Source organism: Prionailurus bengalensis, chromosome B1 (genome assembly GCF_016509475.1).
Source record: "Prionailurus bengalensis isolate Pbe53 chromosome B1, Fcat_Pben_1.1_paternal_pri, whole genome shotgun sequence".
Classification (NCBI taxonomy): Eukaryota; Metazoa; Chordata; class Mammalia; order Carnivora; family Felidae; genus Prionailurus; species Prionailurus bengalensis.
Window position 1 is genome coordinate 55,551,075 of NC_057344.1, and position 27,480 is coordinate 55,578,554.

Consider the following 27,480-nt stretch of genomic DNA (forward strand, 5'->3'; position numbering starts at 1 on the left):
TCTGTCACCCACATGGGTGTAAATTTGATGATGTGGTCAGAAACTGCTAATTTTTGCATGTTAAGTTTAATTCACTTAATTATTATCCCTATGATGTTGATAAGGAAGTTGAAAATCATAGATGCAAAATAACTTATTCAAGATCACATTACAGTTTGGGATGTGTTAGGCATCATAGGCAATCATTATGTTGACCAGATCGTGAAGGGTCAGGATAAGAACTGCAAAAAGGCACTTTATCTTTTACTTCGTGTGAAACCAAGTACAATGACCAGATTTTGTATAAACTCTCTCTGACTTCACGATGGAAGCTGGGTCAGAGAGGGAAGGGATAGGCAGGATGACCTTTGAGGTAGCTCTTAACAGTAATCCAGGGGTCAGATAAGAAGGGCTGCAATTAGGTCAGGGGCTATAGGCATGGCCGAGAGGACAGATTTTAGAGATATTGGCCAAGGAGGGGGTTGACAAGTCTTAGTGACTAATTAGATTTAGGGGTTGAAGAAGAGGGAAGAGAGTTTTTTATTTTGGATATTTGCTGATAATTTAAATATTTTTACTGAGGTCATTTCAACAAGTCATTGTTTTTGTAAGAGGGGTCCCCCTGGTGGTAAAAGAAAAACCAAGAATGAGATTCTTTCCCCGTGGTACTTGCTATTGTGGGACACGCTTGTATAAGGGAACCTAGTTACGAGACAATAAAATAGGGATCCTTACCCCCTTTTTTGTGGTAGCAATGACTCACACATAAGAATAACTGAAAGCTGGGGGCGGTGGGGGCAATGGATATAGGTGGTCAAAAGTACAAACTTCCAGTTATAAGATGAGTAAGTTCTAGGGACGTAATGCATAGCATGGTGACTATAGTTAACAATACAGTGTTGTATATTGAAAGTTGTTAAGAGAGCAGAGCTTAAAAGTTTTCATCACAGAAAAAATCGTAACCCTGTAAGGTGATAGATGTGTTAACTAAACTGATAGTGGTGGTCTCCTTGCAATATATGCATATATCAAATTATTGCTTTCTACACCTTAAATGCATACAATGTTATGTGACAATTATATTTCAATAAAGCTGGGACACAACCCAAAAGTCTTCCTGAAAAAAAAATTACAACAACTGGGAGCCAACGGCTGCCGATGGGTCAGAAAGTGGGACCTGACAACAACCTTCACCCACTCAAGCAAAGTAGCATCTGGTCACCTTCCTTTTCTAAGAAATTGTCACGTAGCTGGAGGAAAGGTTGGCTGCTATCAGTGGTGCTGAATCCAGTAGGCATTGGAACTCTCCCAGGGAACACTGATCCGATTTAAGAGCATGGCAGGGGAATAAGTAAAGACTATTTATTATTAAATTTTTTAAAATATTTATTTACTTTTTGAGAGAGAGAGAGAGAGAGAGAGAGAGAACATGAGTGGCAGAGGGGCAGAGAGAGAGGGAGACAAAGAATCAGAAGCAGGCTCCAGGCTCTGGGCTGTCAGCACAGAGCCCGACACGGGGATCAAACTCATGGACCCGTGAGGTCGTGACCTGAGTCGAAGTCGGAGGCTCAACCGACTGAGCCACCAGGGGCCCCAAAGCTAATGACTTGAAAGCCAGATGCACCTGAATCTGAATGTTGGCTCCAGCACAAATATGCTGGTATTGGTTTCCTTCTCCGTGAATTATACATAATAGAATCTAGGTCGTTGCGAGGTTTGAGGGAATGTGGGTAAAGCACTAGCTCAGTGCCTCCTTAACAGTTGGAGATGATGATGATGATTACCTTAGGAGCTTAGGAGATGGCCCACTGCGGTCCTTTAGGCAATTAGTAGAGTCTTAGGGATCTTGTTTATGCATGAATATGCTAATAAAAGGAGGGAGCTCCAAAGCTGACTCAAAAGATGCTAAATTATCTGGAAGCTCCCAGGGCCAGGTAGCGCATCCAAATAAACAAGGTAACACCCCGGAGACACTTCTCTCTTTGTGCTTTCTCTCTTTATGCCTTGGGAATAATCCATGGGATAAACAAGAAGCACTTTCAAAAACAGGTGCATCTGAATAAGCCTGAGTCATCGACCAAGATGAGATATTTCAGAAACTTTCCATTTTGAGCCTTTGGCTTGTTCCTGATTATGTATAAATACCTTGCTTGTTATATAAATACACAGCGCATATAACCTTTTGCTAAGTAATGCAAGGCCAACAGCTACAAAAGCAACTGAGAAAAGGAGCCACAGCACAAGTGCATCCTGTAGCCGCTCCTTTTCACAAGTCCCTTAGGGTCCTGGAAGGTTTACAATGTTAAAGCTCTAAGAGTTACTTCTTGAAATCACCACAGCCATTTTTTTTTTCCTCTCCAGGAGCTCTGTGTGCATGTGTATTAGTTTGTTTTATCCATCTGTAAGCTTTTGTAAGCTCCCTAATGAGAACAACTATATTTTCTTGGCTTAATTGCACATTATTGAATGTTCTGTCTCTCATGCTATAAATGTACAATAACGAGAAATGGTCTGTTCATTAGGGAAAGCCAGCAAACTAGGGAAATGGTGACTCAGGTAGATTATCGATGTGCCCAGAAAGTAACTTCTTAAAGGCCAGAATATAACCATAAAAACAAAACAACTTGATTACTGCACCACCCGTAGCTTGTACCATATTGAATAACAAAGAGGGGTTGGCAAGATTAATCATCTGTGATGCATTTTGTAAAGGAAACAGAAGGATACAACTGATGTGTTGTATTCTTCTGGACACATAGCCACAGCCTGCCAGATGCTATGGCGAGTGGTGCTGTGCAGAATATACTTGTACAAATAGGTCTGCCTTTGAATATAATTTTAGGTGTCCACCGCTAAGAGGGGGAAACCAGAAATCAAGTGAGGGAACAAATATCAAAACCAGTGATCCCCCATATTGATTCTCGGCAGATTCTTCCCTTTAGCTTTCTTGTATCCCTTAGGATACTGTTTACCTCCCCAAAGGAGAGCCAAAGCTCATGATTAAAGTGGTGGGGGTGGCATTTTCTGTATACTTTAGAGTAAGCCCGAATTATGCTAGGGTGTGAAAAGGCAAACACAGGGTGTCATCTTTCTGGCTGGGAAGGTCCCCGGCAGTTCTACGAACTTGAAGGGTACAATGGAGCTTATAGAGTATTTGCTAATTGACAACCAAGTCCTGCCTTAAAAACCAAAGGAGTTGGAAAAATAATTTGTATAGTACCCTAAAAAGTTATCAAGAGACACCTTAATGAAAATATTTTAAAATACAAATTTAATTGCTCTTTATCAACTCAATAAAATGTGATTTTTATATTTGCTTTTGAACTATTTTTTCTGTCATTAAATGTTAACTTTATAATTCTTTAAACTTTCTTTTAAGCTTATTTATTTATTTTGCGTGAGCGAGAGAGAGCACGGGAAGGGAGAAAGAGAGGGAGAGAGAGAATCCCAAGCAGGCTCCACATGTCAGTGCAGAGCCAATGCGGGGCTCGATCACACGAACAGTGAGATCATGACCTGAGATGAAATCAAGATTCGGGTGCTTGACCTGAGCTGCCCAGGTGGCCCAGTTCTTTAAACCTTAAAGTCTCCCAATTAAATTCTCCTTTGTCACACTTGGAGAGGATTTTGGCCAAATTACAAATGGGTCAGTTTCTGTAGAAAGGTTGCAACAATTGCCTCCCCATGAGTGTGGATTGTTATAACTTCGTCTTAACCCAGACAGCTCCCAAGCAAATGGGATTAAGATATATAATAAATGGATGTTAATGTGTGCGTGTGTGCGGGCGAGCGACTTGAGGTTCTTAAAAATTACACATGTGTCCATTTGTTTATTGGGTACGTGGTCCCTCCATCCGGGAGTTGTCCGGGTTAAGACAAGTCCCTTCACTTGAGCGTGTTGTGGCCCCAAACCATTTTTCAGACATAACTGGTTGTGATGGGTGCACACATAGCAAGCAAAGCCAAAAGCAATGCCCCTTCCAGCATGCTTTATCTTTAATCTTTGCTGGTGATCTCCAAATGCCTGAGCCAAATGTGTATACTTTAAAAAAAACGTTTTATTTATTTTTGAGAGAGAGCATGAGAGCAGGGGAGGGGCACAGAGAGAGGGGGCAGAAGACCCAAAGTGGGCTCTGTGCTGAGAGCAGTGAACTCCCTGTGGAGTTTGAACTCCCTGTGGAGTTCGAACCGTGAGATCATGACCTGAGCGGAAGTCTGAGGCTCAATCGACTGAGCCACCCAGGCGCCCCGCCAAACGTGCACGCTTGTGTCCAGGTAACAATTTAAATAAAAACAGTGTGTTAACCAGCCAACAGACTTTGAGTGAGAAACCTTAAGCCCAGCAGTTTGAGGATGCCTGCGGGGAACTGATTCTTACCTTTCTGTATCCCCAGAGCTGGTTCCCCTTCATGCCGTGACAGTCATAGAGAGTGACCGGGCTGTTGTGCGAGATTGCATCGAAGCAGAATTTTCGGGTGTGAAGTGGCTCCCCAGGTCGGATATCTTCTCTCCATCCCAAAGTAAAGAGCTAGCAAAACAACCACAGCAGAAGAGCGACAGTGAGTTTAGTTCGGAGAGTCTGGAGAGCAAGGGAGGTCTTTTTGCAACCTGGCACTTCTGCTTTGTGAGTTACCAGCAAAGAACTCCATCTAGCCTTACTAGAGGTGCTGAAAAAGGCATGTATCATAAAGCTCTCTAGCAGCAACGGTGGCGCCTTTGGCCTGGGCTGCCAAAAAGTACGAATGAGGATTTCCCAACGAGGAACCAGGAAAAACGACAGAGGCATGGCATGGGAAGAAAGAGAGAGTGAGAGCAGGAGAGAGGGAGGGAGAGACAGAAGAACAGGGAGGGGAGCGGCAGGGGGAAGATGGAAGGGGAGGGGTGGGAGGGGAAGACGCTCTTTACATTCTTCATTTAGTGGATCAAATGCTGCACAGTTAGCCCAAATAAGCAGATTGACTGCAAAAAGACGGGGAGCCGAGCTGAGCTGGACTGATGCCAGCAGTTTGAAAAATTTGATTTAAATGGAAGCTAAGCTTAATGAAGCAAAGAATAGGCAGATTAATTTTCTGGAGTTGGTAAGAGTAATTCAGCAGGGCAACGTAGAAAGTTTTGGACTGTAACGCACGGTAAGAGATCAAGTTTACACACACACGGATTCCTCCTCCCCAAGTGAAAACAGAAGCTTCACAAAAGGATTGTTGTCCTTACTGCATTTAATGGACTCTGATAGTTCCAACCAATCTTTTCCTATTTTAGTCTATTCTATCCTGTCCTTCCCATTGTATTATTTAAAAGAATGCTACTTGGGGTGCCTGGGTGGGTCAGTTGGTTGAGCGTCCCACTTTGGCTCAGGTCATGATCTCACGGTTTGTGAGTTCGAGCCCCGCGCTGGGCTCTGTGCTGACAGCTCAGAGTCTGGAGCCTGTTTCAGATTCTGTGTCTCCCTCTCTCTCTGCCCCTCCCAGCTCATGCTCTGTCTCTCTCTCTCTCTCAAAAGTAAATAAACATTAAAAAAAATGCTACTTAGGAGGCACTAAGCACTAAGTGAACTTTACAATATATTTAATTAAGAAAAAACACTTCTATAAGGGAAATGGTCAACCACTTAAGGAGTTCAGGAGGAGAAATCCTCAAGTAAGCGGGGAAATGGACTACACTTTCTTCCAATTCTAAGATTTCAGTGAGGTTATGTAATTCTTACAACGGGACTTAAGGTGGCCTTTGTGAAGCCAAGCTGTGAATGGCAAGATAAAGAACTGTCAGAGGGGCCCTGCTGATACAACAGTGAGCGCAATGCTGAACTGTGTGTAGATAATACACTTGGCATGTACACTTGACCAGGCCCTCGGAATATTCCAGTTTTTAGGTCCTACCCGGGTAAGAAAATGTAGAGAATCTGGCAAAATACCAGGGATGGCTAACAAAAACAGTGAAGTGATAGGGAAACTGCAGAAGACTTGAAAAAAAAAATGGGTTAAGAAAATCAGAAAGAAATGCTCTAAATCGAACATCTGAAAGTTGATTGCCTGCGTAACGGTGAGTGACTGTATTCTGTTTTCCTGGAAGACGGGACAAAAGAGAATGCTTTAAATAGAAGGACAAGGGTCTTAGGTTAGGCATTTGAAATAGGTTCATGAAGAGAAATTGTGCGGTCTCTTTTCCTACAGTCCTTGTGCCTTCTCTCATTGCTCAGCTCAATACATTGATGACTCGCCAATACATTGATAACTTATCATCTGTAATATGTCCCACTCTGTGTACAATTTCCCATCTGTACATCCCATGGACATCTCACATTCAAAATATCTTAAATTCAAGTTGATTTTCTGTCGTTCTAAACCTGTTCCTACTCCTTTATTTTGTTTTAACTGGTAGTCATAGCACTCGCTTGCCAAGCTGGGAGTCTTTCATTTTTAGGTCCTTTGTCTCCCTTACCTTCACTGCTTAATCCATTAGCAAGTGTTACCATTCTTGTCTCCTGAATATTGCTGGAAGGAGTCCCTTCTTCTCTCTATCTCCACTATCTTTGCTCTCAGTATTTCTTGTCTGGACTACTGAAATGACTTCCCAACTGGTTTCTGTCCCACCTTCCTTTTTTGGTTCCTTCCTAACTCTTTGACCATATTACCTCTCAACCTGAAATCTAACCATGTTTTCCCATAACCCTTAGAGAATATAGTTCAAACTCTTTAACGTATAAAGAAATTTCCACCATCCTGCCTTTGCCATTTTTTTTTTTCCCAGCTGCATTCCTTTCCCTTTAGTTCAGGTTCCAGCTACAACAACTCATTTGAGGGGCGCCTGTGGCGCAGTCGGTTAAGCGTCCGACTTCAGCCAGGTCACGATCTCGCAGTCCGTGAGTTCGAGCCCCGCGTTGGGCTCTGGGCTGATGGCTCGGAGCCTGGAGCCTGTTTCTGATTCTGTGTCTCCCTTTCTCTCTGCCCCTCCCCCGTTCATGCTCTGTCTCTCTCTGTCCCAAAAATAAATAAAAACGTTGAAAAAAAATTAAAAAAAAACAACTCATTTGGAAGATTGCTAAGAGAGTAGATCTGAACGGTTCTCACCACCAGAAAAACAAATTCTGTAACTATGTATGGTGGTATGTGTTAACGAGACTAACTGTAGTGATCATCTCACAATACATACGAATATCAAATCTTTACGTTATACAACTGAAGCTAATATAAAGTTGTATGACAATTATATCTCAATTCAAAAACATTAGTAGTTCTTGGCACTAATCAGGCTCTTTACTCCCTTCTGTGACTTTGTTCATGAGAGTCCCTCCGGTTGGAAGGCCAACATTCACCAGCCAACCTAGTTCATAGTCATCAGTTCTTTAAGATTAGTTTAGGTGCCCACCCAACCAAGAAGCCTTCCTCTTTGAACCCCCTGACTCCTTCTCATCCTTTACCTTATTCGTCATGATTGCCCATTTATGTGTCTGTACCCTCACTAGACAGTGAGATCCTTAATGGTAGGATTGATCTTTTTTATCTTTACGTTTCTAGCATGCAGAACAATTCAGAACATATAATAAACGTCCAATAAAATTTCTATTGAATGAATGAAAACTTGCGTCCATTCTACTAACAGAAACTACACTGGGATAACTGACAAGATAAAGCAGTTGGTCTTGTTAGTTCTCTAAATAAATTTGGGCTGTTTGTGTCTAATTAGAATAGTATCAATAATAATATTATTTTTTGAACTTTCATCTTCGATGATTCTTGGCTTAGTTACCTATTCCTGAAACAGAAATTTCCTGTCCTATAAACCTGTCATTGGCACTGATTAGGTCTTAAATTCATTTAAATATCACACTTTCTTGGTACTATAAACAGTCAAACCCATGCTTTTTTCCATTTCCCTCTGTGCCTTTCCTTCTCTTTTTGGTTTCCATATACGTAGAAGGCCAGAGTTGAAAGGGGCTGTTATTATTACCTAGCACAGTTCCTCATTACACAGTTGAGGGAAAAAAAAAAAAAAATATATATATATATATATATATATATATTACTTCTTGCTTTCTTTTTATTTTTCTTATTGTTTTTATTAGCTGGATCTTATTCATCTATTGTCTGAATTATATCCCAGGGCTCCTTAGGTGACTTTTTTTCTTGTTTCTAAGTTTGTCATTATAGTGCGATAATCATTCCCAGATTTGTAGATTGATTGTTGGCTGGTAGTTTTCAGAGTGTTTTATGTTGTATCATCACCACCACCATCATCATCATCATCGTGAGTATGTGGTGATTGCTTTCCTGCGTCCCAAGTGACATATTTCCAGATTATATCAACTGCTTTATTCTTCTGCAACTCTCATTAGCTAAAAATTTTTCTCTCTTGTGTCTTTGAAATGCTTTCTCTTGTCATTTATCTTATCCTAATGGCCATGTCAAACCAATCAGGCATGGAGCCTTTCATTCATTAGGCACACTTCCTTGTGTGCGATTTTGTCAAACCGGGAGCAAGCAGACATTATGAAAGTTATTTTCATTGTTTGCATTTTATGATGTTATTGTGGCATTTATAGTTTGTCTCTTACCTTTGGGCTGTTTATTACTGATGGAAATATTTAGGTTTCATTCAGGTTTCCTGTACAATAACTCTTGATTGTTTTCTTTTCTTTTTCTAAGAACTCTTCTCTGTATTATTTATTTGATATTTGATTTAAATCTTTTTTTTAAATATGAAATTTATTGCCACATGGGTTTCCATACAACACCCAGTGCTCATCCCAAAAGGTGCCCTCCTCAATACCCCTCACCCACCCTCCCCTCCCTCCCACCCCCCATCAACCCTCAGTTTGTTCTCAGTTTTTAAGAGTCTCTTAGGGTTTGACTCCCTCCCTCTCTAACCTCTTTTTTTTTCTCCCCTTCCCCTCCCCCATGGGTTTCTGTTAAGTTCCTCAGGATCCACATACTCTTGATTGTTTTCAATCCCAAATCCCTCAATTTTAGAGTCAGTTGATGTTCACCTCTCCACTTGTTTCTTTTAGGTGATACTTTTAAATATAGATCCAGAATGATACATAATGAATACTTCTTTGCTTTAATATCAATGCGGTGTATATAATGTTGCCTGGGTTTGTGCTGTATCATATGAATAAGCTTCGCTAGACTTAGTCCTGCAAATACATTTATTACTTGATCTTGCTACCTGATTTAAGAAGATTGAAAACATTTTTTTCTCCGTGGGTAGTTATGTTTTATTTCCTTGTTATATGGTTGACAGAAATCCGAGATATTGCACATTCCTCCTTGCAGTTGGAGCCCACATATGCCCCGTGCTGAGAGTGAGGCTCTGTGTCCCAGAATCTGTCCTTTACCACATGCACTGACTTGCTCCCATCTCCGTCCATTGGCACATCTCCTCTCCAGGTCTTGCAGAAGGAATCTGCCTCTACAGCAGGAGGAAGGCCTGCTGTGCCACCGTGCCTCCTCCCCAGCGTGAGATCAGAGCCTGCTGCCTGTCCAAACTGTAGGCCACAGAGGGTTCTGGCTCCTCTCCCCTCCTCTCCCTTGGCCTCATTAATGGCATTTGGAGGATATTCTTTCCAGCCTTATTAGGTTCTATTTTTCTCTTTCTGTCTTGGTCCCTAAAGGAAACTGAAAGCCAGCACACAATGCTGCAGTGATCTCAAACAGCTAAATAGATGGCCCTGGAAAAATGAATCGCACAAATTGCTTCCTTCATAGAAGCCAAATTAGTCATCACCGGTGTTCTGCAACAAAAGGCATTTTCTTATACAGGTGCTTCAATAGACTTTCCACTATCTCCCACGTAATTATTTTGTTTATTCATTTGTATTTTATTTTTGCCACTTGTTAAAAACAATCATTTCAACTCTAATAAATGCCCCTTTTGTGTTCTTTGAATGCTTTTGAATTAAAAGGATACCTACAATTTTCCTGCTCTGATATACTTCTTTTTTCACCCAAGAATTTTAATCTAAATGTAGGAGAACAAGTCTTAATTCATATAAGTCATTGAGTAATACAGTGAATAAGGCTCACAGTTAATTATCGGAAAAACAAAGCAGCTTGTAATGCTTTAATCACCAAGTCAATATATGGTGATACATATTTCAAATATCATTCCTTTTTTTTTTTAAACCTCCTATCAACTTTGTTTAATCTCCTTGTAGCTCTCTTTTCAGAAATCTGTAGGGAAGAAATCTTTTTAAAGAACTGTATCAAACTGGTCTTTTTGGGCCTCTTACATAGTTGTCTGCTTGTCTAGTGCTGCCCTCTGGTGGCTATTTCTTGTATTACGTGTCATAGATTTTTCCAGTTCAGCCCGGGGGGGGGGGGGGGGGGTGGATAATAAACCAACCATTTTTAAAGCATATGCCATGTAGTTGACTTTATTTATATTTATTTTTTAGCCATCAAATAAAATCTGTGGTCCAGAGCCTATTTCCCTCTAGAACATGCCAGGGGACAGAAATATTAAACCTGATTCAGGCATTCAGGCAGGCGCACATACTTCTTAACCAGCTGGTGAGGTATGTTCCCTGGTTGGGCTGAACAGCTGTGGCAGAGAGGAAGTTAGCCTCACAGACCTAGATTTTCCCCATAACATGCTTCTGTTTCTTCTTAAAATATCCTTTCGCACTCTACACGTGGGTCTTACTGATAGGTCTGTGAAGCCTTCTCTCTGACTCCCAGGCTGAGGTAGGAATTGCTTTGTAGAGGTGACAAGCCAGCACTATTCCTCACATCCCTGGTAGCATCCCTGTGGTGCTCATAGAAAGAGGTGGAGGAAGGAGGAGGCAAGTCAGCGTTTACTGACATTACATTCCTATTCGTAAATCCCAGACCTGCAGAGCCTTCTTTAAAACCCATCTGATAAACGTCCATATCCTGGAGGATATACTTGAGTGAATGACAAATAGTATTTGGTGTTGGCAGCTGCCTTGGGCCTGAGAGAAATTTCTAATTTGGAGTTAGTAGGAAGTGAGCTGGGGGAGGAGATGTCAGAAGGTAGAAGGGAAAGCGTATTTATTCTGCCCCTACCACATGTGCAAGATGCTGTTATATCCTAGACGTGCTTTCTTCTCATTGGAACCCCGTTTGTGAGGTGAACATTATTGTCCCTATTTACAGAGGAGGAACACCAGCTTCGAAAGACTTAACCATTTCACAAGGTCACACAGGTTAGAGTGGTTGAAATCCAGGTTGGCCTGACTGCGAGGCCCACGATCCTTCCGGAACACCGCAAGGCTGTGGGTCCGAGGGAAAGGCCCAGATCAGCGGCGAGAGGGGCATTGGAGGTGCTTCGGGGGCTGACTGCCCTGGTTCCGGGCTGTGTTGTGTACATGCTGTGCGACCGCTTCCCTGAGTCGTGCTGCTCTCCCCTGTAATGCAGGCTACGGGTGCGGTAGGAAGGGACAGTGGGGTGGGGACAGGGAGGTGCCAACCTGCCACACCGGAGCAATTCTTTAAGATCCTAGGCTGGGCACAGCGTGTCTTCACTGGTTGAATATACAAGATGGACACTTGAGGAATATGCTAAAGGAGAGGGCGGGAGCCTTACTGGAAACTGTTGGTCTACTGTTTTCGGTTTTCTAAGAGAGAAATTAAGGACCCTTCTGACAACCAAAGCACAGGCGGGTTATACTCTCCTGAACTGGGGATGTATCCTTTAGTAGAGGGAGAGAGAGGAGTAGGATGGGGAAATGGTTTTAACTGTATCTACAAATTCTATTCTTTTAAAAAATTTGGCAGGAATGCCTGGGTGGCTCAGTCCGGTAAGAGTTAAGACTCCTGGGTTTGGCTTAGGTCATGATCTCACGGTTCCATGAATTTGAGCCTTGTGTTGAGCTCCACACTGACGGAACGTACTTGGGATTCTCCCTCTCCCTCTCTCTCTCTCTCCCCCTCCCATGCGCACACACAGACACACACACACACACACACACACACACTCTCTCTCTCTCTCTCTTTCAAAATAAATAAACTTAAAAAAAGATGGCAATAGCTGTAGATACTTGTTAAATCTGTGTAATGAGTGCGCCCAGATGTGCTATAATAGTTTATATTAGTTTTTCTATTAGTATATATCTATTTATATATAGTTTCCTATTTGACTTTTCATAATTAAAAATTAAAACAATAAAAAGGGGCAGACACAATTCTACCCACTCTCCTTTCTTTTTTTCAAGTGACACAGTGTGAGGAAACTCCCTCCTAAAGACCATCCGTTTTCCAAGTGGACGGGACTCACAACTCACTCAATGAACAGAAGTGCACTGAAAGGCTTTTCAGTCAAAGGCAATACCTAGTCTTGCACCAGCCCATGAAGCCCTTGTGTGGAGATGTTACTGCTTCAAAGTTACCTTCATGTATGAGATTACAAACTGCTACAACAAGAGGGGTATGTAAAGTATTCTTTTCAACATACAGCCAGAGGGGAAAATAAGATTAGGCACAGTCACGAAAGCTGACAAAATAACACAGAGTCTTTCAATAAAACCATGAAACTTAGTCGGAAGAGTTACATGACACCATACAGGCTTTTCGTGGTTTGAAGACTCTCCTTCTGGGAAAGGAAATATAAGCCTGGGGTCACAGTCAACATTTCTAGCATCCTATTATTGAAAGCACATTTGTATACATGTTCTCAATTGATTATCACAGCTTCTCTGAGCAGCGAGGGAAACAAAGAAGTGGAGTAGTTCACATAACTGCCGCACTGATTAGTGACAGAACTGGGCAGGTCCGCGTGTCCCGCCCAGAGGTCTGTTCTCACTGCATCCTTCCACGCCCGCCTCAGCCCTGCTTACACCTGTCACATACCTGTTCATGAGACCACGTCCTTTCAGAACCGTCCTTGACACAGATATCCAACCTCAGCTCGGTGCCTGTGGCTCCGTGCTTGCTGTCCACGCAGAGATTTGCGGCCACGTTTCGAATCTGCGGAAAGAAGAAAGAATGAGCACGGGTTGGTTTTTATTGTATCCCTAGCTCCTGGCAATTCTGGTATCGATTCTGTAGCTGTTTTTTTGATTACTTGATTACCAAATGATGCTTTAAGTTTATATGGAATGTGGGGAGAAAAATCAGGTTTTAAATACAACATGGCCTAATGGGCATGTAAAAGAGCATGAAATGGGGGGCGCCTGGGTGGCTCACTCAGTCAAGCATCCGACTTCAGCTCAGGTCATGATCTCACAGCTCGCGGTTTGTGAGTTCGAGCCCCGCGTCGGGCCCTGTGCTGACAGCTGGGAGCCTGGAGCCTGCTTCAGATTCTGTGTCTCCCCCTCTCTCTGCCTCTTCCCTGCTCATGCTCTGTCTCTCTCAAAAATAAACATTAAAAACAAAAACATGAGACGGTTCAAGGGCAAAACGGCAGCTGGCTGCAGCAAAGGGCTATGTAATAAAGCAGCACAGGGAGCAGCTAAGTTCACGACTTTTATAAAATGGCCATTTTTTTTCAGTGAGTTAAAAATTAAAAAAAAAATTACTTTATACATAGAGAAAATGCAAGTGTGAGGGAGGGGCAGAGAGAGAGAGAGAGAGAGAGACAGAGAGAATCTTAAGCAGCTCTAAGCTCAGCATGGAGCCCTAGGCAGGGCTTGATCCCACGACCCTGGGATCATGACCTGAGCTGAAATCAAGAGTTGGAGGCTCAACCGACTGAACCACCCAGGTGCCCCTCTTCAGACAGTTCCCAACTTGGAATTCATTGTCTTGTTGCCCCAAAGCATCTTCTACCATTTTCACCTTATCTGGGAGAAGAGCTCAAATGTGAGGAAGGTGATGTGAGTACAGCGTGTGACCGAGATGAATGAATCCCTGAGCATCGCGTGGTTTTGTGCAGGATATGGTAACCATGTTCCAGTTCGCCTGGAGGGTCTGTGCACCTGTTGTCACGTGTAGCATTTCTCCTGGATGATAAGCTATGTGTCACCCTGGAGTGTTAGTGAAACAAGAAAGATGGTGCTATTGGTAGAACCCTATCCGGGACGAAGGTTCTCTGTGTAGAGTCTGAACTTTGGAAAGTTGCAGAATGAGTGACAAAGGACACTGATAATTCCTTACAATTATTGGATTAATACCGGTAAAAGGACCACGTAGTTCAGGATGGGCCGAGAGTGGACTATGAAAAGTATCAACAGAAATAGCCACAGAGAGAGTCTGGCCACGGAAACACGCCCCTTTGTCAAGTCTGGCTGTCTGACGGTTTCACCAATTATCCTGTTGACATCAGAACCACACCCTGTAGTACAGTTGGATATTGTTCGTGGGTAGTTACTTAGGCATCAACGTTTAGATAAGCTCAATTATCTCAATCCTTTTGATGCCTTTATATAGCCCCGGATTATAATAATCCCTTAAGGTACTGTTCAGAATGGAAACAAGAACAGGATGTACTCAAGCGATAATTTTAGTCAAGACTCTTTGCCAAGAAGGAGTACGTAAGGTAGGGAGTCTCTCCGGGACAAAAGGATGGCTGAACCAGGCCTATTCCTACTGGGACAGGGGCAAGAGGCAGAGAGAGGCTGTTATGAAATCTACTGAGTGTCACGAAAGGAACAGATGATGCCTGGGTGGCATTGTTGCGGACAGAACAATTTCTTATTTCACTTCCTGTAGGAGTAGAGGTTGGTATATAATGTCATTTGGGAGGGAATCAATGTGTGGTAGATATCAATTTCCTTATTCAGGGAATTTGGCAACCGCCCAGGTTCATCTTCTGCTATTGGACCTCTCTGCTTTCAGGGTCACTGTCCCTAATGATAGAGGAATGTGAAATAATGTAGGACACAGGGCACCGGTTCTTAACCTAGTCCGGTCTGCAGACTTGTCTGAGAATCCAAAGAAACGTATGGACAATTTTACCAAAACAAACTAACAAACCTGTAAGTGGAGACATGCCAGCACTTCTGTGTTCATTTTCCTGGAACCTACAGACCCCACAGTGGAACCCCGAGTTAGGGGAAATGCTTTCCACCCCCCTCCTTGAAAACTACGCGTATCCTTCCTCTTTGTAAGGAAATCCTTAAAGACAGGGAACGAGCTTGGCTGCTGTCAAAGTGCACCTGAATCACTCTCACTTGGGCTAACTTTTCTCCACCTTCCGGAAACAAGTTCCAGGGAGGAATTTTACTAAGCCAAGCTTAAAATCAGCCTTGTGTAAAATCAATTCCTTGGTGTGTGATAGAATTTCTTTGGTGAAATAGAAACACCTGAAGGTCAAGAGTTTGCTTTTGCTATCGCTTACTGGAGCTGATCTGCGTCCAGCGTGTCCATTGTCTAAAGCTCTCTCTAACCTGAGGGCTGCCCGACAGGACTCTGGGCAAGACGGTTTTTCCGTTGTTGGACCATTTAACTCACAGACACACTCTTAGAGATCCAGCATCGGTTTGTGCCAAAGACACCTTCGGGGCACTATTGTTCCCTCTGCTGGAGAACAGAAGCTCTGAACCACATTTAGGAAAACAACAGCTGCTTATGGTTTATGGCCATTTGGCCACAGAGACAGTGTGCCCTTCTCTGTCAGCTGGCATGGCACTCATTCACTGAAGGGGCCCTGCTCTTGGAGAAGGAGGACATAGGGCAGAAAAGAATATACACAAGCCAGGGACACTGAGTGGCGAATCTGCCAGATCTGCCCGTGGGTACACACCAAGGCCCATCAGAGAGCCTCGCTTTATTTCTAAGCGCTGTGAGCTCCAAGGACTCTGGCAGGGATGGAGGAGATCATTTTCTAAACTCTTGAATTTTCTAAATTCTCACTCAAATGGCATCTGTGTAGACAACGGGATAAACTGTTTTGGGAGCCGAGTTGCAAGGTGCAAGGGCTTCATTGTCTACATCTGTGTCAATTCCAACACACAGCTGTGCCAGAGAAGAAATGGTAGGGAATACAGGGTGAGGTAGGCACCTGGGTGCAAGACCGGTATCAGGCCATCCTCACCGTCTTCTCTTTTCCTTTTCTTTTTATCTTCACCCCTTCAGCCCATGGCCACGCCCTCTCCTGTTGCTCACAAACACAACGCCGTCAAAACCATACGGAGGGCAAACGGATGGTCGCCAGAGCGGGGAGGCCTGGGGGCAGGGGCAAAATGGGCGAAGGGGAGTAGGAGATACTGGCTTCCCGTTTGGGAATGAAGAAATCATGGGGATAAGAGGCACAGCACAGGGGATATCGTCAACGATACTGTTAGAGCAATGTAACAGGACAGACCTATGCTTGTGGCGAGTATAGGAACATAGCAGAATTTGTGAACTTGTCCGATCCATAAGCTGTACACCTGAAACTAATGTAACATTGTCCGGCAACTATCCTCAAAAAAAGAATAAAACTAAACAGGTGAATAAAATTCCAATGGAACTAATTCTGTTTTCCTTATTCCAGTGAAGTTAAAAAATAAAGATAAGAAACTTTATACAAGGCTTGTGCTTTTTCAATGCGGGCTCTGTATCTGGCTGAAAATGAGGCGGTTTTCACACATCGCACACCCCCAAACTAGGACACAGAGCGCCGAATAAATCTTATGACAGAAGAGATACTTTTCATGCTTTATTCCTTTGATGTCCAGCTTCAGGGCTTGGCATCATTAAAACTGTGTCAAGAAATCCTGAGAGACACGGAACAGGATTAGAAAGTTAGGTAATGCTTGACTAGGAACGGGTGGGGAGCTGGAGGAAAATGTGGGAAAAGAGAATCATTATGTATGACAGGATTACAGGGATAATCTCCTTTTGGGCAAGGTTTAGGAAAAGGTCTGGCAGAGAGTGAAGAATGTCTTAGATATGCAAGAGAAGTCAGTGTCATCTTGAACATTTCTCCCCCCTCCCCAACACGGGAAGTTTTTAAAAAGAGGTGGAAGAGAGGGGGAGTGTGGTGTGAATGTCAACGTGGCTGGTAGGTGTGGGATTGGTAATTCTGTTCGTTGTTAAAGAGAGACTAGCCTGGGTGCCTGGGTGGCTCAGTCGGTTGAGTGTCCAATTTGGCCCAGGTCATGATCTCACGGTTTGTGGGTTTGAACCCCACATCCGTCTCTGTGATGATAGCGCGGAGCCTGCTTCAGATTCTCTGTCTCCCCCTCTCTCTCTGCCCCTCTCCTGCTTGTGCATTCTCTCTTTTTTTTTTGACAGAGAGAGAGAGACAGACAGACAGAGACAGAGACTAGCCTCAGTTTAACAAATGAGCGCACGGGTTGCTAATTCCCCCCATATCAGGGTCTTTCAAGGAAGAAGTACTGGGTTCATGATTCATTCAATACATTTTATAAAGTACCTGCTCTCCCACTCACTACACCACATACTGGGTATAGAGTGAAAAATAAAAAAAGAATCGGTTTCAGAGGGTAGGTGAAATGGGCAAAGAGGGTCAAAAGGTACGAACTTCAGGTTATAACCTAAGTTCTGGGGATGTAACGCACAGTTAAGAATACTGTGTTGTATACTTGAAAGTTGCTAAGAGTAGATCTTAAAAGTTCTCATGAGAAAAAATTTGTAACAATGTATTGTGATGGATGTTAACTAGGCTTACTATAGTGATCATCTCATAATACATATAAATATCCAAATCATTGTTGCACATCTGAAATTAATATAACGTTATATGTCAATTATCGCTCAATAAAAAACATTTGATTAAAATAATTCTGAATTTAACAACAACAACAACAACAACGACAAAATCGGTCTCCTCTCTGTGCAGTTTGAGGTCTAGTGAGGACATCAGAGTGCACATGAGGGGAAGAAAGGCTCGAGAGCCCCAATATTTCTGGCTGTGAATTTTTAATATGGCAAAAGGAATCAAGACACTTCTTCGTGGACGGCGGTTGGTTGTAGAATGCAAACCTGTGTGCCCAGCTAGAGAAAATGAAGATGGTAGGTTAGTATGGAGAGAGAACTGAGCGGAGACAGAGCAGATCCGGCTTCTGCTGTCCAGGCACAAGAGGAGTTTCCCCCACCCCACCCCTGGCCATGCATTCCTTGTATACTTCATCCACGTATAAAAAGTTAACTTTTAAGGAGTGCTTCTGAACGAAAGGTGATAGAGATTCCAAGGCAAAGAAAAAACAAAACAAAACAAAACAAAACAACAGCTTCTGCTCCCAAGGGGCCCACAACCTCAGATGGGAGACGTCACTTGGGACGTGTGTTGTTAGATTGGTAAATGCTAAGTGAGGACTGAAGAGGAAATGAAAAGACCGCTTGGGGCACTTAGTAGAACTGGTTGGTGCTATTGGAAGGGGCTCTAAGAAGACCAGTAGAATTGAATCTTGAGAGAGAAAGACAGAAGGAGCCCGGAGCCGTAGGGGTCAGAAATGAACACATGTATGGAGGTTTGGCAGAGCAAGGAAACGGCACACAATCCTGGTTCAGCATGAGGTTTGTAAAATGAGCACAATCACGTCTCAGAGGGTGTTTGTAAAGACTGAACTGATACACGCAAAGCGCTTAGCACAGGTTTGTATACTGCAAGTGGTCAGTAAATGGATACTATTTATTCACTTACTTGTTTATTTTCTCGGCTATATCAACTACTACGGTGAATGTGGTGACGCCACAATCAAATCACATTTCTGTTATACTGTGAGATGTCCCACAGGCACCTCAAATACAGAAAGACTACAGCTGAACAAGCTGCGGCCCATCGCTCCAGACCCCTGCTTTAGTCCTTTAGATCAGCGGTTAACCTTGATGTTAGAAGCAGACATTCAAGGTCTCAGCCTGGCAACTTGGGTGGCACCTTATACACCCCCATGTCTCTCCCCCCGTTAGCTCCCTATGGATCCCAGCCCTTAATACTGAGCACCCCACTCCTTTTCTCTCCTTTCCAGTCTTCCAGGCTTTCAACATCTCCTCATGTTTTTTTTTTTTAATTGCAGTGAAATATACATAAAATGAAGTTTGCCATTTTCTTAAAAAATTTTTTTATGCTTATTTATTTTTGACAGAGAGAGACAGAGCATGAACGGGGGAGGGGCAGAGAGAGAGGGAGACACAGAATCTGAAACAGGCTCCAGGCTCTGAGCTGTCAGCACAGAGCCCCACGCGGGGCTCGAACTCACAGACCGTGAGATCATGAGTTGAGCCAAAGTCGGACACTCAACGGACTGAGCCAGCCAGGGGCCCGTAAGTTTGCCATTTTTACCATTTTTAAATGTAAAACTCAATGGTACTAGGTACATTCAAAATTTTGCTGGGGCGCCTGGGTGGTTCAGTCGGTTGGGTGGCCGACTTCGGCTCAGGTCATGATCTCGCGGTCCGTGAGTTCGAGCCCCGCGTCGGGCTCTGTGCTGACAACTCAGAGCCTGGAGCCTGTTTCAGATTCTGTGTCTCCCTCTCTCTGACCCTACCCCATTCATGCTCTCTCTCTCTCTGTCTCAAAAATAAATAAACGTTAAAAAAAAATTTTTTTTTTTGCATAACTATCACTACTATCCATGTCCAAGATGTCTTTATCCCTCAAAATAGCAACTCGTAACCATTAAGCAATTACTTCCCCACTTCCCCCGCCTCTGGTAGCATCTATGTTACTGACTATAAATTTGCCTAATTTAGTCACCTCGGTTAAGTGGAACCATACCATGTTTGTCCTTTTGTGTCACGCTTATTTCACTTTGCATAATGTTTTCATGGCTTATCCATATGATAGCATAGATTAGAACTTTGTTTCTTTTTAAGACTGATATTGTATGTAATATACACATTAATACACATATATATCACATTTTGCTTATCCTTTCATCCACTGAGGAAGACTGGGGTTGCTTCTACCTTTTGGCTATTGTAAAAACTGATGTTGTGACTATTGGCATACAAAGGTCTGTTTGCATACTTGTTTTCAGTTCTTTTGGGCATATGTCCAGGAGTGGAATTGCCCAGGTCATATGGTAATTCTATGTTTACCTTTCTGAGAAGCCGCCATGCTGTTTTATGTAGCGGCTGTACCGCTTGACATTCCTACAAGAATGTACGATGGTTCCAACTTCTTCACATGCTTGCCAATGCTTGCTGTTTTCTGTTTCTGATAATAGCCATGCTAGTGGGTGCAAAGTGGGATCTCATTATGTTTTGATTGCATTTCTCTAACGAATAATGATATCGCATACCTTTCCATGTGTTTATTGGGCATGTCCATGTGTTCTATGGAGAAATGTCTATTCAAGTCCTTTGCCTTTTTTGAATTGGGTTATTTGTTTTCTTGTTGAATTGTAGGAGGTTTTTTTTTTTTTCAACTTTTTTAAAATTTATTTTATTTATTTTATTTTTATTTTTGGGACAGAGAGAGACAGAGCCATGAACGGGGGAGGGGCAGAGAGAGAGGGAGACACAGAATCGGAAACAGGCTCCAGGCTCTGAGCCATCAGCCCAGAGCCCGACGCGGGGCTCGAACCCACGGACCGCGAGATCGTGACCTGGCTGAAGTCGGACGCTTAACCGACTGCGCCACCCAGGCGCCCCAAATTGTAGGAGGTTTTAAAAACGTTCTGGATATTAATATCTTATCAGATACATGGCTTGCAAATATTTTCTCCTGTTTTGTAAGGTTGCCTTTTCATTCTATTGGTAGTGTCTTTTGATGCACAAATGTTTTTATTTTTAATCAAGTTCGATTTATCTCTTTTAATCTTTGTTGCCTTTTTTTGGTGTCATATTTAAGAAACCATTGCCAAATCCAATGCCATGAAGATTTCCCCCTGTTTTATTCTGAGAGTTTTGTTACCTTGTGTTTAGGTCTGATCCACTTTGAGTTAAAATTTGTATACTATATACAATAAAGTTCCAACCTCATTCTTTTGCATGTGGATGTATCATTTGGTAGGGTTACCATAATAAAGTACTATCAACCTGGTGGCTTAAACAACATAAATTTATTTCATCACAGTTCTAGAGGCTACAATCCTGAGATCAAGGTGTTGGCAAAGTTGATTCTTTCTGAGGGCTGTGGGGGAGAATATGCTCTATGCATCTCTCCTAGCTTCTAGTTTATGGCAATCTTTGACACTGTTTGGCTTGTAGATGCATCACCCTGATTTCTGCCTTTACGTTTACATGGCATTCTCCTCCTGTACATGTCTGTGTCCAAATTTTCTATTTTTATGAGGACGCCAGTCAAACTGGATTAGAGGCCAACTCTACTCCCATGTGACCTCATCTTAACTGATTACACTGCAACAACCCTCTTTCCAAATAAGGTTATATTCTGAGATACTCAGATTAGGATTTCAATGTATGAATTTGGGGAGACGTGACCTACTAACAGTGGGTATTCAGCCTTCCCAGCATGATCTGTCCTTTTTCCACTGAGTGATATGGGTGCTCTTGTCAAAAAATCATTGACCACATAAGTGAGGTTTTATTTTTGGGTTCTGTGTTTTATTCCATTGGTCTATGTGTCTGTCCTTAGCCATGCTCACCTCCCCTTAGCTTCCTTGAGATATTATTGATACATATTTTTGTTTTAAATTTTTTTTAACGTTTATTTATTTTTGGGACAGAGAGAGACAGAGCATGAACTGGGGAGGGGCAGAGAGAGAGGGAGACACAGAATCGGAAGCAAGCTCCAGGCTCTGAGCCATCAGCCCAGAGCCTGACACGGGGCTCGAGCTCATGGACCGTGAGATCGTGACCTGAGCTGAAGTCGGACGCTTAACCAACTGAGCCACCCAGGCGCCCCTATTGATACATATTTTTAAAGTTTACTTATTTCTTTTGAGATAGAAAGAGCATGGGTGGGGCAGAGGCAAAAAGAGGGTCAGAGAAAGAATCCCAAGCAGACTCTGTGCTCTCAGTGTGGAGTCTAATGGGGGCTCACTCTCATGGACTGTGATCATGACTTGAGCTGAAACCAAGAGTCAGTAACTTAACTGAGCCACCCAGGAGCCAGGATATTTTTGGTATCATAACATGTATAAATTTATGGTATATAACATGATTTGATACACGTATATCTGCAGAATGATTGCCACATTAAGGTTAGTTAACACCTCCATTTTCTCATGTAATTACCTTTTTGTGTGTGTGTGTGTTGGGGGGGGGTGAAAACATTTAAGATCTACTCTCCTAACAACTTTCAAGTGTATAATACAGTATTGTTAATTATAGCCACTATGCTATATGTTAGATCCCTAGAACGTATTCATTTTACAGCTGGAAGTCTGTGTCTTTTGATCAATATTCCCTATTTCTCCTATACCCCATCCCCTGGCAACCACAATTCTATTTTCTATTTCTATAAGTTAAGCTTTCTTTCTTTCTTTCTTTCAAATATTTTTTTAATGTTTATTTTTGAGAGAGTGACAGAGTGCAAGTCGGGGAGGGGCAGAGAGAGCAGAGAGAGAGGGGGAAGCACGGAATCCAAAGCAGGCTCCTGGCTCGGAGCCTGACAGGGGCTTGAACCCATGGACCACGAGATCATGACCTGAGCCGAAGTCGGATGCCCAACCTACTGAGCCATCCAGGCGCTCCAAACAATTTGTTTAATTTTATTTTTAAGCTTATTTATTTATTTGGAGGGAGAGAGAGTGGGGAAGGGACACAGGAGAGAGAGAGAGAGAGAGAGAGAGAGAGAGAGAGAGAGAGAATCACTAGCAGGCTCTACACAATCAGCTCAGAGCCTGATGAGGGGCTTGAACTCATGAACCTCGAGATCATGACCAGAGCTGAAATGAAGAGTCCCACGCTTAAATGACTGAGCCACCCAGGTGCCCTGAGAATTACATAAAACTGTATATACACCTTCCCCTAATTCATTGGAAACTCAAAAAATTTTTTGAAGTGTTTTTAGAAATTAAAACAAATATACAAATAGAAAATGCTAAAACCGCTTGCATTGTCCTTGCAAGACCTTTTGCTTTTTAACGTCTGTCTCACGGCCATCACAGCAGTTTGGCTTGAATGGATCCCCTCCATCTCTAGTTACTTCACGCCAGGGGCATACAATGACTGCTGGCAGGGACCAACTACTGCCTTTCCTTGAAATTATGCCCACAGAGAATTTCTTCCTATCTTATGCACATTTTCCTCCGCTGAATTTACCATAAATGTAATTGCTTTGGCATCTTTCTCTTGCTCTGGGACTTACCAGAACTACTCATTCCAGAAGCCTGGCTTACATTATGCAAGAAAAAGCTGAGCCTGTGGCAGAAATATCACCATAGGGCCTTCAGATTTGTATGTGTTCTGCTCTAAATCGTCGATTTCTAAAACTATGTCCTGCCACTTGAAGAATTGTGAGTATTGTGTGTGAGACACATCCAGCATCAGAACAGAACTTTTGAGTTAAGTGTTATTTGCCAGAAACAATGGGATTGTCACAGACAGATGCAGAGGAAGATTTGTATAAAGAAGCCACTTTTTATTGGGCTTAAGCAACTCCTCGCTAATAGAAGGACAAAAAATTACAGTACTTACTTCATACTCAACTGAGTGCTTTTACAACAATTGTTTCCCTTCTTAATCTGCACTATGGCCACGCTGTGCATTCATTCACATTTGCAACTGAGGCTCTGGGACAGTAAGCGGTTTGTCCAAGATTATAAAACCAGTAGATGGCGGGCAGGGTCTGTACCCATGTCTCTGATTCCTAGACCCATGATCTTCATATGAAATTGTGGTAATAGTTATAATTAATGCACCAGAACAGTGCAATTTTATGTGTTAAACCTGTGGCAAATGCTTTACTGAGCTCAAAGGAATATACGGAGATTAAAGAAGGCTCTGAATCCTTGGGTTTAGAAAAGAAGTGATCCTAGTCCCAAATTGGGTTGGTGTCTGATCCAGATAGAGAGGCCCAAACGGGGTTAGAAATAAAATCACTTGGGGCACCTGGGTGGCTCAGTCGGTTAAGCGGCTGACTCTTCATTTCAACATAGGTCACGATCTCCCAGTTTGTGGGTTTGAGCCCCATGTTGGGCTCTGTGGTGACAGCGAGGGGTCTGCTTAGGGTTTTGTTCTCTCTCTCTCTGTCCCTCCCCTGCTCGTGCTTTCTCTCTCTCTCTCTCTCTCTCTCGGTCAAAATAAATAAATAAACTTAAAAGAAAAAGAAAGAAAACCACTTTAACACTCAGGAGCTTTGGTAAAGCCCTTGGCCGAGCTAAGGGATGAAGAAGTGATAATCAAGTCATTGAGGTCCACGACTGAAGGGGCATACATAGGTGGTTGCCTATGTGACTGGATTCTACGAAGGCTGTGGTGGTGTTAGAGAAGGAACCCTGGGGGGTTAAGAGAAGAAATCGTTTCCTCATCTTTGAATGAGATTCTAGACTTTGAATCTGAATTTCTTAAAACGTCCATTTTCTGAAAAGTCAGAAAGTGGCAGAATAGTGACAACTTTACTCTGACCTATACAGTTGACTAGAAAATACCTACTTTTGTGTCCAACAGCCAGTTATATATATCCTTTGTTAAGCAGACAGTATGGAACAATTGTGATCTTTTGAACCCAGAACATGTAAACTTGAATGCTTAGAAACAATGAATTGATTTTTAGGTTGGATTTCTTTCCTTAAGTTCTGGTGTTGGAATTTCATAAAGTCAAGGAAAAAAGTATTTTAGTATATATCCTCTTGCAGGTACACTGCAGGAATTGAGACACTGTCTGATGAGGGAAAGCCCAATAATGTTTGGTAGAACAGAGATTTTTGAAAACTCAGGTGATAATTATTCATGTTTTGGTATGAATCACACACACACATGTGTAATGAGATGAAACTTACATGCATGTTCTGCATGTCAGGAACATGAAAAAACACATATTTTAAAAGTTGTAAAAGGTCGGGGGGGGGGTGCCTGGCTGGCTCGGTCGGTTAATTGTCTGACTTCTGCTTAGGTCATGATCTCGTGGTTTGTGGGCTCAAGCCCCACGTCGGGATCTGTGCTGACAGCTCAGAGCCTGGAGCCTGCTTCAGATTCTGTGTCTCCCTCTCTCTCTGCCCCTCCCCTGCTCATGCTCTGTCTTTCTCTCCTTCAAAAATGAATAAACATTAAAAATTTTTTTTAAGTTGTAAGGAATAACTTAAGAGAAGAACAGATTTACTTCTGTCCTCCCTTTCTCCTTGCATAAATTAAAGGTGGACCATAGGAGAGAAAATAAGATCCAAAGGAAAATTTTATAGTAAGAGTTCAGACTATCTATAGGAAAACTTGCCAAAAGGATATCTGAAAATCAAAAAAGGCATTGTAAGTCAAGAGTTAATATGAGTTTTCCTGCATTCTTTGGAGGGAAGGAATCTACAGGAAGACATGTCCCCATAATGCTAATAATAACATTACATTGCACCTGAGTGAAGAGATTTAAAAGCAGGAAATAGCGCTCTGAAGGCAAACGCGAACCACGGGAGGAGATGGCTTGGGTGCTGGGAAGGCGCCGTGGCTCCATTTCAGCCCCAGATTGTGGGAAGAAACCCCAGAATGGACTGGAGCCAGAAAGGGTTAGACCTCATTGCTCCTGTGTTGTCACTCAGAAAATGACACGGAGCCATTTCCTCAGACTGAGCCACAGGGGGCTAGTCGAGCACCTCATCTTTTAACTAATGTCTTTCATTTCTTTCCTGGAGTGCTATTTTATGAATACAAACACTTTCCCCAATGGTTAGATTTATCTATGAATTGCCAATAAATCTAAGATTTGCTCCAGTTCCAGTATAATCATGAAAAGCCACTTTTAGTATTATCCCTAAAGCCAAGGGCATTAAAAATAAAGCAACTTCTTAGTACTTGAGAAACTATTCACACAACATAGCATCTAGATAAAATAATTCTTCCTTCCAATTCAGGTCAGATTGTTGAAATGCGGACAGGTTTAAAAGCTTGTCGAATACAGAGATGCCAAGCTCTTGTGTAAAATTTAGAACCGTTAGTTAATGAAGATCTGCAATCAAAATTATGGGTTGATTCTGAGAAGGATGTGACCCTTTGGCCCTGGACAGGATTGCAGCCAAGATCCCTGAGACACATGATAATCTATGGGCTTTTAAAGTTCTCTGGAGAAGTAGATTCTCTTGAACTCATTCTTGAGTTTTATAGTCATCCCTCTAAAGAAGGTCAGCAAATTGTCCTTATTTTCAAGTAAGATAATTCGGGGTCTGAGTTTTCTCTTATAAATTTCTCCACTGTTAAACACAGCCAGCATATTAAAAGAGGTGACTTGGGTCTTTAAGGGGAAAAAAGGTGGAAATGTCAAATTGCATTTGGAATACTAAACTGGAATGTAATATTCATAAAATATTTCATGGTATAATTACTTCCTTACAATGTTTCTCTGTGGGCCCTACATTATGAAGCCATATCATTTCCATTTTGTAGCCGACGCAACTGAGTAGTGGTAACAATATTTCCACTCTCCTTCTTACCTCCTGCTGCAATCAAACAAGTGGGGAACAAAAATAGCAAGAATTGAAGGCCCAGCCTTGAAATTCTGAGTTACACTGACCATCATTCCATCACTGTGTCCCGCAGTAAGAGAAATTCATGCAAAACGCATGAAGACTACTGATTAATATTTCCTATCCAAAAGCAAATGTACTCCCTTCAAACCAGTGACATCAGATATTCCTCCCTGGGGCACCATCTTATGTAACAGTTAGTGTAATGATCTCAAAATGCTTGGATCCCCTAGCCAGCTTTCTGAACAATAACCTTACATCTACTTTTAATCTAAGCATTTTATAAAATGTCCCTCCTCTGGAATTTCTTAACTGTCAGTGCAGTTAATCAGATTCAGTGGTGGATAATTCTGAGAATGAGCAGGCCGAGGTTCGATAAGATCGTGATATGAATGGTGGGTGTCCAGAGCCAAGAGTTACCCCTTCTTTGGGAGAGAGTGAGACTGTATTACTCCCTGAAAATAGAGCAGAACAAAAACCACAACAAAACAATGCAGAACCAAGCGCGCAGTTCTCAGAGAAACTCCACGTGAGTCTAGCTCTCGTCTAGCGAGTCTGGGTACATGCACAACCCAAACAGCCAGTCCGGGCAATTTCAAGCAAAAGTCGGGTAAGCCCCATCTCAGGGCCAGGGGACTTTGGGAGGCCAGCGAGGGCTGACTCTTCGTCTCTGGAGGGGCTTGCAGTGTTATCTCAAGCCTGTGAGGCTCTCTCGGGGAGAAGTTACACTTCCGTTGTTGCTATAACCCCAGCACCTGTCAGTTTTTAGTGTGTAATGTATTAGTCAGCTAGAGCTGCTCTAGCAAAACACCGTATACTGGGGGCATCAACAACAAATTTGTTTCTCAGTTCTGGAGGCTGGAAGTCCAAGATCAAGGTGGAGGCAGAGTTGGCTTCCTCTGAAGCCTCTCTCCTTGGCTTGCAGATAGCTGCCTTCTTCCTGTGTCCTCACATGGTCTTTTGTGTATGTGCTGGAACTCCTGGGGTCTCTTCTTATAAGAACATCAGTCCTATTGGGTTAGGACCCCATGCTTATGACCTCCTTTATCCTTAATTACCTCCTTAAAGGCTCTATGTCCTAATATATTGTTGAAGGGTTAGGGTTTCAGAATATTAATTTGGAGGGAGGGGCACAACAT

General features: G+C 42.7%; 1 protein-coding gene across 1 annotated transcript in view; it reads right to left on the bottom strand.

Annotated features, from left to right (window-relative positions):
• Positions 1–27,480, bottom strand: part of GALNTL6 (polypeptide N-acetylgalactosaminyltransferase like 6) — a 1,211,922-nt gene that overhangs the window by 15,694 nt on the left and 1,168,748 nt on the right. Inside the window, exons 12-15 of the mRNA XM_043555626.1 lie at positions 19,863–19,995; positions 15,981–16,152; positions 12,786–12,902; positions 4,358–4,507 (exon numbers count right to left, since the gene is read on the bottom strand). Of these exons, the coding sequence (XP_043411561.1) occupies positions 4,358–4,507; positions 12,786–12,902; positions 15,981–16,152; positions 19,863–19,995 (572 nt within the window). The remainder of the gene's footprint in view (positions 1–4,357; positions 4,508–12,785; positions 12,903–15,980; positions 16,153–19,862; positions 19,996–27,480) is intronic.